The 17,885-nt window shown below is 42.9% G+C and overlaps 1 protein-coding gene and 2 long non-coding RNA genes across 4 annotated transcripts; 1 reads left to right on the top strand and 2 right to left on the bottom strand.

Moving 5' to 3' along the window:
• The first annotated feature begins 674 nt into the window (after positions 1–674).
• Positions 675–17,510, top strand: dhx34 (DEAH (Asp-Glu-Ala-His) box polypeptide 34). Of its 2 annotated transcripts, XM_015340873.2 has the most exons (17): positions 675–859; positions 1,861–2,672; positions 3,571–3,882; positions 4,877–5,131; positions 5,343–5,445; positions 5,951–6,168; positions 6,774–6,948; positions 7,097–7,290; positions 7,466–7,567; positions 7,790–8,065; positions 8,781–8,954; positions 9,948–10,053; positions 10,521–10,627; positions 11,260–11,523; positions 12,026–12,211; positions 14,334–14,481; positions 14,669–17,510. In XM_015340873.2, exons 2-17 carry the CDS (start codon positions 1,947–1,949, stop codon positions 14,806–14,808), a joined length of 3,486 nt encoding a protein of 1,161 aa, XP_015196359.2. In that variant the 5' UTR covers positions 675–859; positions 1,861–1,946; the 3' UTR covers positions 14,809–17,510. The 2 variants fall into 2 exon arrangements, with proteins under 2 accessions (XP_015196359.2, XP_015196361.2); XM_015340875.2 differs by lacking the exons at positions 675–859; positions 14,334–14,481; positions 14,669–17,510 and having other exon boundaries at positions 1,946–2,672; positions 11,240–11,523; positions 12,026–12,114.
• LOC138237876 (uncharacterized) lies at positions 1,498–3,761 on the bottom strand. Its single transcript, XR_011189201.1, has 2 exons — positions 3,606–3,761; positions 1,498–2,725 (listed from the first exon to the last, which is right to left on the bottom strand). It is a non-coding gene; the product is annotated as an uncharacterized lncRNA (long non-coding RNA).
• LOC138237875 (uncharacterized) lies at positions 6,075–10,516 on the bottom strand. The gene is made up of 4 exons (XR_011189200.1): positions 10,480–10,516; positions 9,901–10,146; positions 7,770–8,012; positions 6,075–6,227 (listed from the first exon to the last, which is right to left on the bottom strand). It is a non-coding gene; the product is annotated as an uncharacterized lncRNA (long non-coding RNA).
• Positions 17,511–17,885: the final 375 nt, after the last annotated feature.

The raw sequence follows: 17,885 nt of genomic DNA, 5'->3' as shown, positions 1-17,885 counted from the left end.
TCATTTCAAAGTAATGCCAATGGGCCTGACAAATGACAAATGCACCTCCAACTTTCCAGCGATTAATGGAGTTGGTGTTATGTGGTCTCCATTGGTCCAAAACATTAGTTTATTAAGATGACATCATTGTTTTCTGTAAGATATTCCTGGAACACGTGGACAGCCTCACTGAATAATAATAATAATAATTGCTTACACTTATATAGCGCTTTTCTGGACACTCCACTCAAAGCACTTTACAGGTAATGGGGACTCCCCTCCACCACCACCAATGTGTAGCATCCACCTGGATGATGCGACGGCAGCCATAGTGCGCCAGAACGCTCACCACACATCAGCTATCAGTGGGGAGGAGAGCAGAGTAATGTAGCCAATTCATAGAGGGGGAGTATTAGGAGGCCATGATTGGTAAGGGCCAATTGGAAATTTGGCCAGGACACCGGGGTTACACCCCTACTGAAGTTTTCAGCAGACTGCTGAATGAATTATAATTATTATATAAGTGTAAGAAAATATTTATTATTATTACCTAGCTATAGCCTACATCCTCCAGGTTGTACAGTTTCTACAATCAGTGGCCAGCGATCGCATTTGGCTTGTGGAATTCGGCCGATGCTGTGCGCTGAAGCGCTCGATTTAGGACCACGCGGAAGACGGGAGGATGTGACGTCACGTGGTGTACGCGGCCTGAGGAAGCCGCGGTGCAGTAGTGAGCTTCAGAACCGGCCTTCCCTCCTTCTGCCCGTGCTGCTGAGAGAAATGAACTGGCGACTTCACTGTAGTGTCCGACCTATCATACAGCATTACCGGAGAAATAAGCAAGTTAAATGTAACTATAAAGGCGTGTAGATCTTTTCAGGTAACCAGTTTGTCCTCAACATTTTTAAAAACTCTTCAAATGAATAGATTAATTATATTCTCCTAAAATATCTTTAGTTTTGAAGCTATAAGGATGCGATCAAACCACTGAAGTCACCTCAATTCCACAAGAAATTAATGCGGGCTTAATTCAGTGAACTACACACAGACGTTACATGTGAGTTTAATTTGTCAGAATAGTTATTGTAAACTACTGGATTGTCTTGTACATATAATGACGACAGTTTTGGTAGTTTGTATCGTATGTTTACGTTTGTGCAACTGTTATTCTATTTCCTGTTGAACTGTGTGCAAACATCTAACTATTGAATATACCGAACACCCATGCGCCTTTCCACCGTTGGCAAAACTACATTTAAAGATCTGACATTGGAAACTAACGCATTCATGGACAAACGGACATTACAGTAATTTGCATCCTCCAAAAAGATAGTTTTTCACATAAGAATTGGGCTTTATCTGATTAAAGTTTAACTCGATTTTAGGCTCTCTGCGCATGATATAAAACACAAGTTCTAAGTGTCTTGTGAACAGCGGGCAGGTCTTGCCATGCTGGAGTCGGCTGGAGCGGTCGCTCGACGTGTAGGCTGCTGCACAATTACGGCATTGAAGTCGTAGTTTGTGTTCCACAAGTTTATACATGCCACCTTCGGGCTTCCTACAAAATGCCTTCAATATACATGACAATTGTGTGAATAACAATAAAACGACATATGATAAAAAGGTATGCGTTTAAAGCAGCTTTGCATAGAACAGATGAAGCCATTTACACTGCAGAGTGCAAGATTTGTCCTTTGTGGGTATGCTATGGACAACCCTGAACGTGAGCGACAACCCTTAGACATGGGTGTCTGATTGTCTTAGATTGTTGTTCCTAGTGCTGTGTACTATTATTTTCTCTTCATATATTACTGATTATATTTGATGTAATATTTATAATATGCTCTGACCACAGATCTTATGGAAATTAGTTTCTTTTAGCCCCACCATCTGCTGCGCCTGCTGCTGCACATTGTAGACCTGTGGCAGCTCCTCGGCGCGTCGCCAGCAGGGCTGCCGGAGCGGAGATGGAGATGCCAGGAAGGAGGCCCAGCGAGCGGAGCCGGAGCCGGGACTGGGACTGGGATAGCCCAGAATGCCGAGCCCAGTTAGACAAGGTCTTTTTCCGGGAGCAGGATTATATCCAGGCGGGCAGCTCGGAGCACAGGGAGTTCTGGATGTTTTTTGAGCGCTTCCAGAGGTTCCAGGAGAAGCAGGAGGTAGCAAGCGGCTCTGAAAGAAGTGAGGAGAATCGGGATGACAAAAGCAGGAAGAGGGGTGGAGGGGGGCGTGCGGTTCTGGGCCTGCCCAAGGAATACAGTCCCCGTTACCGGATCAACATCTCAGTGTGCACCAAGGATGTAGAGGAGAGGCTCAGCGGGACAGGGAAGACGAAGCGGGATAAGGGAAGCAGGGCAGAACCAGGGAGCCGAGAGGTGATGTGTTGCCGTTCGGCTCTGCTCCACTTCCTGGACTTCACGCAGAAGCAGAGCTTTGGGAAGTTAGCCAAGCTGTGCCAGGACCAGAGGAGCCTGCCCATTTTCCTGTACCGGGAGAGGATTGTGGAGCTAGTGCGGTCCCATCCTGTGGTCATAGTGGCGGGTGACACAGGATGCGGCAAATCCACGCAGGTACCTCAGTACCTGCTGTCCGCTGGCTTCAGCCACATCGCCTGCACTCAGCCACGCCGCATCGCCTGCATCTCTCTGGCCAAGCGGGTCAGCTTCGAGAGCCTTAACCAGTATGGCTCCAAGGTGAGGGATCGACAGTGGGCTTTGCAGGCGGTAGTAGTTCAGGTGGGGAGCTACTGAAATGGAAATGGAAATTAACGTTTAGCTGTTGTTAGACAGTGTTTCCACGGACAGGGGTTTATGATAGCACGGTGACAGGCTGGCTCTCCTAGTCTAGTATCCTAAATTGTGGATCTTATTTTCTATCAGGGGTCTTAAAGTGGCTTAAAGATCAGACTGTCTTCCACTTTGCTTTTTACAGTAAAGGGAAAATTCTCTTTACCCTGTTCTATTATTAGGTGTTACGTTCTATTAAAGAGAAAAAATAAAAAATAGTTTTCTTTCTATTTGCAAATAAGAAGTTTAAAGAACTCTCAGTATCTCTCTTGAAAAACTTATTTATTTTTATTTAATTATCACGTGAAAATACTTAAATCGTGATTGAAAGGTTGGAGGTGAGAGGATAGCCCTCTTGTGGGTGTGGGCAGAATTACTGGCCACCTTGCCACAGACACAAATACTGAAACTAAAGATGAGCAGGGCTCCAGAATGACTTAGCATGTGAAGGTGTGTAAAGGCTCTGTTTACAGATCAGGTCCAAGTTAGATCAGAGACCTGTGGTTGTCACACAGCACAGTAGAGATAAAAGCAATAATGTGTCACACAGCAACATACATTCTCCGAAACATGCACTGTAAACCTGATTACATCCCTGACATCTGATGCAGTTTCCAGTGATGGGAAGTCTTTAGGCATCTTGGTCAGCCACAAGGGTTTGCTTATTTACTTGTACAGATGCTCAGGTGATGATGCTTCACCCCATTGTGAACCTCTAGCCTTTGGATTGCAGAAGTCAGTTTCTGTTGAGTGGAATTCCTTTACTCTGTACACGACTGTAACCCCCCTCTTGTTCTCGTTGCAGGTAGGCTACCAGATCCGTTTTGAGTCAACACGTACCCCTGCCACAAAGCTGGTCTTCCTAACGGAGGGCCTGCTGCTACGGCAGATCCAGCAGGACGGTGTGCTGGACCGGTACCAGGTCCTGATAGTGGATGAGGTGCACGAGAGACACTTGCACTGTGACTTCCTTCTGGGCGTCCTCCGCTCTCTGCTGCTCCAGCGCTCCGACCTCAAGCTCATCCTCATGTCAGCCACTATCAACCTCAAGCTCTTCTCCGGATACTTCAGTGACGCCCCCGTGCTGCAGGTCCCTGGGCGCCTCTTCCCTATTCAGGTGAGTAGACAGAGGCTCAGTGCGACTCATAAAGCTTATATGCGATAATAAGACTCGCTTCTTACTTTACCGTGTTACAAACTAACGTTTCTGTTTTTGTAGGCTGTAGGATATTCAGAGCTCCTACATATCTTCCTTTGAACTGTTTATCATGTCTGTTAAGTATCTCTTAATTTAGTACATGATTTGAATGTTTTCTACAATATGTTTTAAATGTCGAAACTTAGATATTCTACTTGTACATGGATGATTAGGCTTAAATAATTTTTTTCTTAGCTCAATAGTAAACCATATGGCAGAAATAACAATACTGAAAAGACAAGAGGCTAAATTAGGTTATTTGGGGAGTGAAAAGCAAGTCACACAAGTTCAAAGCAGAGCAGAAGAGCTGTATAGGAACAAGTAATAGGTTTATTCCATGCTGAAAAAAAGAAGAAAGAGAACACAACGTTTCGGCCGTGGAGCCTTCTTCAGGTATGTGGACACACCTGAAGAAGGCTCCATGGCCGAAACGTTATGTTCTCTTTCTTCTTTTTTTCAGCATGGAATAAACCTATTACTTGTTCCTTTGCGGCCTACGCATGCTGACGCAGCTCCCCACCTGAACTACTACCGCCTGGAAGAGTTGTATGTCAGCTGTATTTCAAATACAGGTCAAGGAATGATTATCAGCATGAATGAACACACAGTTTCAAAGGATCTAAGATTTTGAAGATTTTGATCAAATTTAAAAGGAGGCGAGATGATAAAAAATACAGAGTGATCAGGAACCCTAACACTACTATACTCATTGTGCTGATGAACCAGAAACTGTGTTGTTCTAAATATTATTTTGTAACTTAAATCTGTCAGTGTAGATTTTGTTCAAAAATGGTAACAAGGTTGAAATATCCTGCCCTAGACATTTGAGTACATGTGAGTGTACAGTTTGTAAAACCTGAAGGGATCCAAGTGCTGTGCTGTGAGAGTCTTACTGCTGACTCTCTGTGGACAGGTGGTGTACCAGCCCATCCCCGCAGAGGAGCAGCCATCCCGGTCGGAGAAACTGGATCCCCGGCCCTATCTGCGTGTTCTGCAGGGAATTGACCAGCGCTATCCCCCTGAGGAGAGGGGTGACCTTCTGCTCTTCCTGAGTGGTGTGGCAGAGATCAACACCATCCTGGAGGCAGTGCAGACCTACGCTTTGCACACCCATCGCTGGATTGTCCTGCCTCTGCATAGTACCCTGTCCCTGGCACAGCAGGACAAGGTAGAGGCTCACCAGACAGGGCAGTTTTTCTCATGTAGGAGAACCACCTGCTTCAATGTAAAACCTTTAGAAAAAGTGAAAACCTTTAGAAAATATTGATTTAATACTGTATTGTAGCTTTGGTCTCACAGCAGGTCTGGGTTTTGTTGTGGGAATCCTAAATGCAGGAGCCGTTACTTGATTCCGTGGAAACATTTCCTGTCTTTGCCAGGTGTTTGACATAGCGCCCCCAGGAGTTCGGAAGTGCATTATTTCCACCAACATCGCTGAGACATCAGTCACCATAGATGGTGTGCGCTTTGTAGTGGACTCGGGTAAGAAATCAAAGAAATGGTGGATAAGCTCTAAACCATTAATGCTGCACCAAGTAAATTAGTGTGATTCCAATGCGTCCAGATCTCAGAGCTGGTCAGTAATGAGCCGGGAGGCCTCAGATTGCTGCTGTAAGTAGTCTAAGCCCCTTGGTTCAGAACTGCCAAACCCCTGTGGTGACAGTTGGCCGTGCTGTAGGTGCAGTCTTTTTGATGAGATGTTATTCGTAAGATTGTGGGTTTTTATTCTGTTTTACCTCTGTTCCATTCTAGCCCTATGCCGCCTGGCCTGTGTAAAGTGCCTTGGGACCATTTGGGACAATTTGTGGTGTACAAGTTCAAGCGTTACTATTCAGTTTATTACTGTTTCTATTAATAGCATCATTATTATTCAAATTAAATTACAAACACTTGGCTCAAATATATAATGCTGTGTTTATTGGAAAATAAAAAATTGTACTTGCTTTTTTAGATGACTTTGTCCCCTTGTGTAACCTGTCTCTGGCAGGGAAAGTGAAGGAGATGAACTTTGACCCCAAGGCCAAGATGCAGCGGCTGCAGGAGTTCTGGATCAGCAGAGCTAGCGCTGAGCAGCGCAAGGGTCGAGCCGGGCGCACTGGGCCTGGCGTCTGCTATCGCCTGTTTGCCGAATCGGATTATGATGCTTTTGCACCGTACCCCATTCCTGAAATCCACAGAGTGGCCTTGGATTCCCTTGTGCTCCAGGTGGGTACGCCTGTGAGGCTGCTTCAGTGTAGCTCTTAAATCATGAACTGTATACTATCCTGCAGACAGACAAATAAGGCAATTGTAAAGACGTGCCTAACATGATGTCAGGGCATCTACTGACTGCCACTGGATTTTCAGTATAGCCTCATACCAGTAATTCTTCAAAACAAGAAAGAAAAATCTGATTAACCTTTCCTCCATGTATGTATTAATATTGTTAGGTACTTCATGTCTGGAGAGGTTGCTTTTGAAACAGTATAGTAAGTTGTAATATCTAATAAGTTGTAATTGCCATTAGGCAAAGTCAAGCAAATTTTTAAACTAGTAAAGTTAGCTTTGATTTTGTCATCCTGTGAATGTTTAAAATCTTATATATGAAGTGGAGTTTGTCTGCATTTTACAGCAATGTTATTTTATCATTATAAAATGATTCTCTTGAAAAACATTCCAAAATACCTCCAGGTAGAGCACTTTAAACGGATAAGCTGGCTTGTTCATTCAGAGGAAATGAATTCTGTCTACCGAGTTGTACTAGTGTGTTTGAAGATGATGTAGGTTTTATTTCCTATGACAGACGATACGTGTCGCTTGTTTGTGTGCAGATGAAGAGTATGGACCTGGAAGATCCCCTGTCCTTCCCTTTCATTGACCCCCCACCTGCTTCCAGCATCCAGACTGCCTTGCACTATTTAAAGGATCAGGGGGCACTGGACAGCCAGGGGCAGCTCACCACCATTGGCAGTTTGCTGGCACAGTTGCCTGTTGATGTAGTCATTGGTAAGAGATGCCAATGGCAGAACAGTTTCAGCTCAGGTCTGCATGGTCTGAGTTCCATTGCTGAAGTAAAGCTAAATTCACCACAGAAGGACATTGCAGGAGATCTGGAAGACGTGTGACCTAATTCTGTGCATGCCTGTTTTTCCAGGTAAGATACTAGTGCTGGGATGCCTGTTCAGCATAACAGAGCCTGTGCTGACGGTGGCAGCAGCCCTCAGCGTGCAGTCCCCCTTCCTGCGTAGTGCCCACCACAACCCTGACTGTGCCACCGCGCGGCAGCCTCTCCACAGCAGCCAGGGAGATCCTTTCACCCTGCTCAACACCTTCAATGCCTGGGTGCAGGTGAGGGGTGCGGAGAGCTGGCCACACAGCTAGGGGGGCATGTTCTCGGGATTGCAAAGTCACAGCATGTGGGGAAAAGAGAACCTTCGCAATGTTATCTCTCCTTCAAAGAAAAATGTGCTGTAAAGTGCAGGTTTTCTTGATGGCCGGTTATGCTTGTTATTTGTGCGATCAGGTGAAGGCAGAGAGGGGTGGGGAATCGCGTAAGTGGTGCCGGAGACGGGGTCTGGAGGAACAGCGGCTCTATGAGATGGCGAACCTGCGGCGGCAGTTCAAGGTAATTGCTTGTCAGTAACAAAATACATAAAACAGTTACTTTGGTTATGTTGACAAAGATATGAGTTGCCTGCTTTAAGCACTGATTTTTATTTAATTGACTTGATATAACTACTGTATAAAACAATGCCTGCTTTATTGTTAACATGATGCACGTGTATCAGAGGCTTTAGTCTTTAGCATAATTTGAATTATAACCATACCTGGTTTCTGGCCTCATCAGGAGCTGCTGCAAAGTCACGGCCTGTTGGTGGTGGAGGAGAGCGCCCCCGCCTGGCAGGACCGGGGGCAGCGCTGGCAGAGGCTGGGCGAGCGCAGGCGCCTGCACCAGCTGAAGAGGGAGCATGAGACGCGGGAGAGCGGGCGCCGCAAGGTCCTGAGGCTACAGGAGGGCGAGGAGGAGGACAGCCCAGGGTCCTCGGACCAGGAGGAGTGCACAGGGGCAGCTGGGAGAGGGAGGACGGGCAAGGACACCGCGGTCAAGGGCGTCGACATTCAGGTGACAGCGGGGTTCAAGGGACACGAAGCGTTGAGTTTATTCTCACTGTATTAAGTGATCCAGTCGGTCATCTCAGAGCTCTTAAGAGAAGCAAAACCACTGTAAAACTTTACATAATGTAAGTTACTTATGTTGCAAATCGCCTTGATAGCAAAGACCAAATTAATATAACATTTGTGCACCTGTTTAACATTTATGTTGGTGTTCCTCTCTGTTATGAGTATTTGTGAGGATATCCTCACAGTTTGTCCTCATGTGGATACTAAATACTAATTGCTAGTACTAAATGTCCACATAAAATCTATCTTCAAAAATGAAGAGTAGTCAAAAAACACATTTTTAAAATCAGTCAGTTAACATGATATTCCCACCCAAAATGATTTTATTAAAAACATTCCTGAAACCAGCAAAGTCAAAACCAGAATGAGGTGGAAGTATTGGAGTTATTTTGCATTTTGTAATGGCACTTTATTGCTTAGTTTTTGCCATGGATATTTGGTAACTTACCACAGTTTTGATTATTTTACATAACATAAGCCTGTTGCTTTTCCACTTTGAAGATTGCACTTGAATAAAATAACCCTTTTTGAAATCAGGGAATCCTAATACAAATGTTCTCCATTTGTGGTGTAACAATTTGTGCAATATAAAGGTCTGATCTGGAGGTGGGATGTCTGTACACTGGTATGGCACGAAAATGATTATTGTGTTTCAGGATGTGAAATTCCAGCTGCGCCACAGTCTGGAGAAGCTGCAGGAGGCGGCCAGTGCCAGTCAGGACCTGTCCCGACGCCAGCAGGCCCTGCTAAAGCTGGCGCTTTGCCGGGGGCTGTACCCACAGCTGTCCCTGCCTGACGAGCACAACGCCACCCGCAAGGACTCTGAGCAGGTCAGCCAGGGATGCTGCCCAGTCTGAGATACACGGCTGTGATACAGGCTTGATCCGTTAGCTACCAGTACTCAAGTTTTTCCCAACCCTAGTGCACGTACAGGCTAATGCTCATCATGGTTTGTTACCTTAAGCAGGATGAGTGTCAAACACTCTTCGTGTCTCCAAGTTGTCATTCAGGCAGTTGTTAAGTATACACAGGCCTCTTCTGTCTATACTTACAAAGTTATAGGGGACATCATTCTAGGCAGAGATTGCTTCTGGAGATCTATGACACTTTAGAGTACTAAATTTACGTCCTCTCTCCATGGAGGTTCTCTCTTCCTTCATCTATGTCCATGTGTTTAGCTTTTAGCTGAAGGAAGCCAGAACACCTTATCCCCTGCTCCTCAATAAACATTCTAAATTCTATTTCTAATTCTTATCACTGTAAGATGAGATTGTGTTCTCAAATGACGTAGCTGGTAATTAAGAAAATTGCCAACATTTTATCATAAGAAAAGAAACACAATGTTTCGGCTGTGGAGCCTTTTTTGGGTGTGTGAAGGCTCCACAGCCGAAATGTGTTTCTTTTCTTCTCTTTTCAGCATGGAATAAACCTTTACTTGTTTCTTTGCAACCTACGCATGCTGACGCAGCTGCCTACTTTTAATCAGGTTTTGTTACCTTTATAAGAACACAGTCGGCTGTGCTTGAGCATATTACAGGCATGTATGCACAGGGGTCTTGAACCCATGTTCTTATTCATCTCAACCTACTCCATGTTGCTCTCACTGTCCCTGTCCGTGCATGCTGTACCACACTCCACTGCAGCAGGTGGTGAGATTCATTTCATTTGCTTTTTCCATAAGACAGATATAACTTAGAAAGTAGTTTATCATACAGTTTTTGAAGACTTAGCAAGTTTCTATTTTGTGCCCTGTAATGCTCCTCACTGTGGGATTACCTTGCGTTGTGTGCGACGGTGCTGACATGCTGTCTCATGTGTTTCAGATCTTCCACACACGCACCAAACAGAGTGTGGTGATCCACCCCACCAGCGTCTTTGCCAGTGACCCAGAGGTACTGCATGTCCCAGAGCAGGACTCCACTGAGACAGGTACCAGTCATACAGCCTACATATGTACAAGTAGTTCAGGTGGGGGGCTGTTAGCATGTGTAGGCTGCAAAGGAACAATAGGTTTATTCCATGCTGAAAAGAGAAGAGAGAAAACACAATGTTTCGTCTGTGAAGCCTTCTTTGGGTGTGAGCTCATTACTTATTACTTGTTCCTTTACGCGTGTACAAACTGAGCCCTGTTAAAAATAAGCTGGTCATGTGCACTGTGTCCAGATGGTTAAGGCTGTTCCTTATAAGATGCTATTGGAACAAGCCCCTTTTATTACATTATATTACATTATGTATTAATAAGTCTATTAATTAGTAATTGATAAGTCTATTATTGCGGAAACCTTTTCTGGTAATATCAGGGATGTGTATTTTTAAAACTAAAAAATCTATATATTTAAAATAACTTGTCTGTACCTTGTAAACTGCGATCCCTCAACACGCTTCTCCCTCCACAGGATCCGATAAAAGAAAGAGCAGTAAGCACCAGCTCCTGGCCTTTGTCACCCTGCTGGAGACTAACAAGCCTTATATAGCCAACTGTGTGCGTGTCCCCGCCCTACAGGTCAGCATGCAGCACTGTGTCTCCCTGTCAAACAGCCCTCTTCAGTGGAGGAGCTGCCAGCTGTCCTGGCTTTCTATTCACCTGTGCTCTAATTTACTTTGTTAATCTCATTAATGGATGAACTGGACAAAATGTAACAGTTTAGTCATAGGCTTGAAAATAGACAATATAAAAAAGAAAATGAATACTCTCTGTTAATTTTCTAATCCTACAGCCATTCTTATAGTAAAATGTTAAAGAAGCCCTTGACAATATTGTATTGATTACTTTGGTAGTTATATCTGGATCAAATCAGGATTTATTATCAAATGCCTGCCAGAATTTTAAACCAATTTTAAGAATTGCCACGGAAAAGCCTGATTTTGAGAGTTCATGTGTTTGTTTACAAAATGTTTATAGCTTCCCATATGCTTGGGTTTGTTACCATCATGAAAAAAAACGGGTGCTAACCTTTAATAGTGATAAGTGTTTCATGTAGTTCAGGTGGGTAGCTGCGTCAGCATGCATAGGCTGCAAAGGAACTAGTAATGGGTTTATTCCATCCTGAAAAGAGAAGAAAGAAAACACAATGTTTCGGTCATGGAGCCTTCTTCAGGTGTGCCTTCTTCATAGGTGTTTCATGTCTGGATCAGGCTTTGCTGCTGGTGGCGAACTCAGTGGACACAAATGCAGACTGCACGCGTGTGGTGGTGGACAGCTGGCTGGAGCTGTGCTTGGATGATGGGGGCGCCGCTTTGCGTACTCTCTCCATGGCTCTGCAGCTACGGCAGGACTGGGAACGCCTCCTACAGGCCCACCTTGGCCACAGTACTGGGAAGGTGGGGGCTTCCGGAGTCCTACGGAAAGATCTTGAAAGACTGAGCGATGGCCTGGTCAGGTTCCTGCTCTACACTGAGGTAACCGAAAGTTACTGTTTACTTCCTTTGCTTGACTCATTTACCCCTTTTCTCATTTGCTCCAAAAAATAATTTCTGGATAGAAGCTAACAAGTTATGTGTTTGCAGCTGATACCCTGGGGATTTTTAGACATGCAAAGTTGTCTAGTGCTACATTTCCTTTATGAAGGTGTTGAGAAACACTACAGATGAATTTAAAAACAGTACAGTACTTTCTTTGCACTTACTAGTAAGCAGGTTTACATACAGTTTGAATAGTGCTGTTTTTTGTAAGGCTCTACAGACTATACCATAAACATGGGCAACCATTTAAGTTTGCAAAAGGTCCTGAGTGGTCATGCCTGTTTCTGACGTTTTAGTGTACTCACTGTTTGGGTCTGGCATAGCTGACCATGCATATTACATGACAGTGTGTTTAATCAGTGCATAGTGAATTTTTTGTGCATGTGTGATTTGTGGTCCTGGCATGTTGGCAGACTGCAGTGCTGTTCTCTTTGATTAGGTCAGCTATAGCCTGCGGCGTCTCACAACACTGGAGTCACAGAACCTGTATATCGGCCCCCAGACCCAGGATTGGCTCAATAAGTCCCTAGAACAAAGCTCACTGTTCCCAAGCACAGATGTTCGGCCTGACCCCAACAAAGGAGGCCTGTGGGTCACAAGCTTCTTCACATACAACTGCCTCTGTGTGAGTATGAGCTTAACAAGTAGTTCAAGTTGGTAGCTGCGTAAGCTGCAAAGGAACAAGTAAAGGTTTATTCCATGCTGAAAAGAGAAGAAAAAAAACAACATTTCAGCTGTGGAGCCTTCTTTGGGTGTGAAGGTTCCACAGCTGAAATGTTTTTTTTCAGCATGGAATGAGCTCAACAAGGAAATGCATGACTCCCAGCTTTACCTGGACTACTTTCCTCTGGCACTGTCGCCATGATCAATTTCTCATATACAGTGTTGTGTAAAAGTGTAGGCACTGCTGGTGAAACTGTTTCAGTGATTCTCTAAGTGAAAAGAAGTTGACACAACCTCTGCACAGTACGACATCTTTTTGCAACTTTTAAAGCACAGTTAGTATTTACAGTTTTGTAAATATTCAAGATGACAAAACAGTGAATATGACATATACAAAAATTTGGGCAGGCAGTATTTAGTAAAACCTCCATTGGCAGAAATCACAGCTTGAAAAAATGTTTACTGAAGCCAGCTAAGAATCTTTCTGTTCTTGCTTTTGGACTTTTTCCCACTCTTCCTTGCAGAAACCTTCTAGCTCAGAAATATGCTTAGGTCTTCTTGCATGCACTGCATGTTTGAGATCTCCCCACAGATTTCCAATAATATCCAAGTCTGGGGATAGTGAAGACCATTCCAAAACCTTAATCTTTTGTTCCTGTAAGTACTCCGTGGTTAAATTTGAGGTATGTTTTGGGTTGTCTTGTTGAAATTTACAACATTTTTTCAGCTGACATATTCAATGTCTTTAATCTTTTCTTCACTGACTCTGGGACATTATCTACTAAGATTTCTTGGTATTTAGTTAAATCCATTCTTCCTTCCACCTGCGCAGTATTTCCTGAGTTACTGGTGGCCACACAACCCCAAAGAATCATTCACTCCCATGCTTAATGGCTGGCAACGTCATCTTTTCTTCGACTATTTCATTAGTTTTTTTCAAAATGTATCTTCTGTGGTTGTGTCCAAAAAATTCCATTTTTGTTTCATCAGTCCACAGCACTTTGTTCTAAAAGGTTTCTGGCTAATTTGGTTTGCATTCTCTTTAGATGTTGACTTTTATGATGAAGTAGTAAAGTAGGTTTCCTTCTGACAACTCTCTTGTGCAGATTGTTTTTGTGTAAGCAATGACTCCAGTGTCAGCTAAACTTTTCTGCAGATCTTTTGAAGTGACCTGTTGGTTCAGCTTTGCAGATCTAAGTAGTATTTGGTGGTTCTGTAAAATTTTTCTGAATCTTACACATGACGCCATGACTTCAACAGTTTCCTTTAACTTCTATTTTGTCATTGTGTTTATCATAGTTGAAATTGCTGGAAGCATTTAGAAACATTTTTATCGCCTTTCCCTGCTTTGTAAGAGTGAATTATTTTTATTATCGTGTCATCAGACAGCTGCTTAGAGGAGCCCCAGGTTGTTGAAAGTAGGCAGAACAATAATCACAACCTGAGAGGTTAGAAGGGTCAGAGTATTTGTTGAACCCTGGAATTGTCTTCACCTGACTTAATTTGAGACCAATCAAGTTGTGGGACTTTGCAGAAATTGCAGAAGTAATAATGAACCAACTGCAAGTGTGCCCAATCTTTGCATATGCTCTGTTTACTTTTTTACTTTTTTATTTTTTCAATCTGTTTAAATTAGCAAATGAACAGTATTTTTGTATTATAATTTGCCGATGTTGGTTTTAACTCTGTACCATGTAGAGACGGTCACCTTCTGTTCATCTAGAGATTTGTTAAAACACATTTTAACCCGGCGAGTCTAAACTTTTGCACACATATGTAGTTGTTCACCCTTGCACAGAGTACCTAAATTAACATTCCCAGTCAATTTGGAACTAATTTAATTCATTGCAACGTAATATATATATATGTATGTATAGTTCTTTTAAGGATTATCTGCTAGCAAACTATGCAAACTTGTTATGTCATCGAACATTTTATGCTTTAACAAAGAAAGGACTTTACTATACAACCTTTTACCACATCTTCTCTAACAAATAAAGGACTAACTATAGTATGAGCTTTTATTAGCTTGGTCAGAGGTGATCATTTAATATGCAGATGAACATTTGTGTGCCTCTTCTTAGGATTCAAAGGACCTGTACAGCGAGTGTCTGCGCACATTCTGGAGCTGCCCTCACTGTGACCTGTACATGCCTCTCACACCACTGGAGCGAATGCACCATGAGGCCACCTGCAAGCCAGCTGGGGCTGGGGAAGTGAAGCCTGAGGAAGGTGAGTTCACAGAGTCCGTGCAAATCAGTGGAAAGGCACAGCCCTGCTGAATGTATCGGGAAGTGTGATGGGAAAGTGGAAATTAGCATAGCATTTAGTGGTAAATATTTTGGCGAGGCTCATAACAGAAACTGATCATGTTGGCTGAAGCCCCTGTTTTTACGATGCTGCACCTGTCTCTCTGTAGGCAAGCCAGAAGCTATCGAAAGTAAAGCAGACAGTTCCTCTGCCTCCTCCAGCCTGTCCAGGCTCTATCACTGTGACGTCTGCAACAAGGACCTCTTGCTCACCTCCACAGAGATATTGAAGCACAGGAGACAGCACTAAGCCCATCAGAAACAGCTTGCTGCTGACACTAGCACATAAACACAGAAATCGCAGGCTGGTGTTCCTTCAAGGAGAAATTAAACCTCTGTGGGTTTTCTAATGTCTAATGACAGGAAATGACAAAGGCCTAAGCCTGAAGAACTACCAAGTGGTTGTTACACTTCACAATGGTAGGGTACTTTATCACCTCTTTGGAACTTTAGTCACAGATGAGATTAAACATTTTCTGGGGAGTTAATGTTTGTTGTAGATTAAATATGTACATTTGTGTATGTATAAGTTATGTTAAATATGTTATGTTTTAATATGTTTCAATGTTATGTGATTAGGATAGGAAAGATCCTATTTTGGGGGAAAGTTGACAGTTGACCTACTATTTGCATAACTTTTTTATCCAGTTGCAGTTATTCCCTAAGAATGCATGAACAGCTTTGTCGGTACCTTAAATACGTTACCAATCCAAATTTTCAAAGCATATAAAATGTAAATGGCTGATATGTCTGCACTTCTAGAATTTATGGATTGCTTTGAATATTATAAAGCAGAATTGTTTTGTGTAAATAAACTAATGTTTGAATTGTAAAATAAACACAATGAATCATGGAACATTCTATGCCAGCATCATGTCTGCATTCAACACAGGGAAGACCTAACCAAGAGGAGGATGTTATGGCACGACAGGTTACTGCCGTGTAAGAGCAAAGGACCCGACAGAGGTGGAACTCTGAAGGAGACCAACTGAATGAGGGTTAGGATGCTGCAGCAGAAAGGGAAAGTGAGAATAGAAAGGCGAAGAAACTGGCCCAGGCGATGCTAGCAGTCTGCATCCCTGGTGACCAGAGAGAGAAAGCTAAGTGCCAACCTCTACCTGGACTGCTCATTCCAGCCCACCGGCCTGACCATCAGTGACTTGGAGTTACCTGTAAGAAAGTAGGTAAAGTGAAAGTGATTTCAGGAACCATTTGCGGATATATGCCGGTGAGCGGTATATTATTTTCTTTGTTTGCCGGCTATTAATTTTTTAAAATGTCGAAACCATGGATGGTACGCCTCAGGGATTAATAGTGTAATCCAAAAAAAAGAGATGCTGGGCACACCGTGATCTTGACATGCAGGTGTGAAGTAGAGTTAACAGCTTCTGTTTTAAAAGGTTTTGGATTTGTGTTAAGATTTTTATCAGTTGGAACTGGAAATACAAGGGCGAATATGATTGAGGTTCTACTGTTTAAAGTTTAACCTTTTCAAGTCATGCAATGTCTAAGTTAGGCAGGAACATGCCATTGTTTATTTTTGATTTTTTTTTTTTTAAATCCGCTTCCCACTTTAACCTTGCTGTTACTATAGTGGGATTGTAGCATATCTGGGGACTCGTTTGTAGTGGTCCTTTGTATTGCAGGTACTGCGGGTAATTGTGGTTTAGCGGATTTTATTCTGCGCCGGGTTTTGGAGCAGGCTTTGGAGTAGTCCAATTTCATTGTAAATATCTGCATCAATTTGACTCAAACCACAGGAATTTTAAAATTTTCACAACTTTCATATAAACAACATCTAGTAACTGGTTCCAGTTTTAAAAAGCCTTATTTTGAATAAAGCAAATAAAGCGAATCCCAGGTGTAAGCGAAACCAGAATTACTATTCCTACGTCTGCGAAACACCTGAACATATACTTAAAGCTTTCAGTGCTTTGTGTATATCCCAATCGCAGCAGGGGGAGGGTGTGTGGGGAAGGTTTAGGCTGCAGTTAAATTTTGGGCTCTGTATTCTTCTCAGCATTTTTTCTCTGAAAGCATTTTTCTTCCCTCTTTAGTTATTTTGCAGCCTACGCATGCTGAGTAGCATGCTTGCATGCTGATGCAGCTCCTTATGTAAATTCTCGGTTCTTGACTGAGGCTTTGGAGAACTTTACAACCATTTTTATTTTCTTTATGATGCAAGTTTGAAGTGTGATGACAAATTAAACCAATTGTAAATATGACATTTACATTGGCATTTTTATTAATTTTATATATCACAGTATATTTGACATTCACAATCACTTAAGCGTATGGAGGAGACGCCCCCCCTAGGAAAGACTGACAAAGCAATTGGAAAGGATTAAATATCCTGCCATTGCAAAGGGTGCAACTGCAGCAGCCACAAATAAATAAAAAATAATCTTTTTTTCTCCTGATCATAATTGTAACAAATTGTCACGTTTCACTTCCTTGTGTACTAACAATCATAACATTCTCATCCAAAGTTTTTTTTTTAATTTCGAAACCTTGGCTGGTATACCTCATGGACTCAATCATAGAGTAATCAAAACAAAAGAGCTGCTGTGCGCACCGTGATCTTGACTTGCAGGTGTGAAGTAGAGTTAACAGCTTCAGTTTTTTAAAGGTTATTAACAATTTCTTCTGTATCGCAATAACATTGGAACGTTCTTGCAAGTGTTAAAAGAGGCGATATACATGTCTTAAGTCTACAGAAAAAATTCCCCAGAGCCGCACAACATTTTCCAACATTGCCCTTCTTCTGCCTAATTTCCAGGGAGTAACCCTGTTACAAAAGGGAATAGCGCATCAGTTCTTGATTATGCTTAAACAGTACATACGATGTCTGGTGGAGTTTCAGCGTTCACTTTTCTGTAATCTGTACAGAACCGCGACCTCTCATCAATGTTTGGTACCAATAAATAGGGGGACTCCCTCCTTTGAACTAAACTGCGCTCCAGTAAATAATTTACAGTATATCACCTTCTGCAATGCTTCTAGTTTATCAGGATCTGCGTGATAAGCCCATTGTTTAATGGGGTTGACATTACCCACGCCTATATCACTGTACGACACAGGAGTCAGCGTGTCTGTTAATAAAACAGAACACTCTCCATTAAATTTAACTACTGCATGATTTCTTTTTCTGTTTCAGCTAAATGAGGGGAATACAGTGTCAAATCAGGATCTCGGATGTTAATAAGCGAGTGCTTTAGTGTAAAATATTTCGCGTTGGCATGTAGGCATTGTACATTAGTAAACAACAGTCACTGGCTCAGTTACGATACGGTTTCAACATATTGATAAGATGTTCTCTGGATATTG

This window comes from Lepisosteus oculatus, chromosome 3 (assembly GCF_040954835.1).
Source record: "Lepisosteus oculatus isolate fLepOcu1 chromosome 3, fLepOcu1.hap2, whole genome shotgun sequence".
Classification (NCBI taxonomy): domain Eukaryota; kingdom Metazoa; phylum Chordata; class Actinopteri; order Semionotiformes; family Lepisosteidae; genus Lepisosteus; species Lepisosteus oculatus.
The sequence above is the reverse complement of the archived record's forward strand: the minus strand, read 5'-3'. Positions and strand labels throughout refer to the sequence as shown.

Excerpts from the sequence above, each read along its gene's own strand:
- dhx34 (XM_015340873.2), top strand. The coding sequence starts at position 1,947 with ATGGAGATGCCAGGAAGGAGGCCCAGCGAGCGGAGCCGGAGCCGGGAC. Across the intron at positions 3,883-4,876 it reads GGCGCCTCTTCCCTATTCAG|GTGGTGTACCAGCCCATCCC; the intron begins GTGAGTAGACAG and ends CTCTGTGGACAG. Across the intron at positions 7,568-7,789 it reads ACCTGCGGCGGCAGTTCAAG|GAGCTGCTGCAAAGTCACGG; the intron begins GTAATTGCTTGT and ends TGGCCTCATCAG.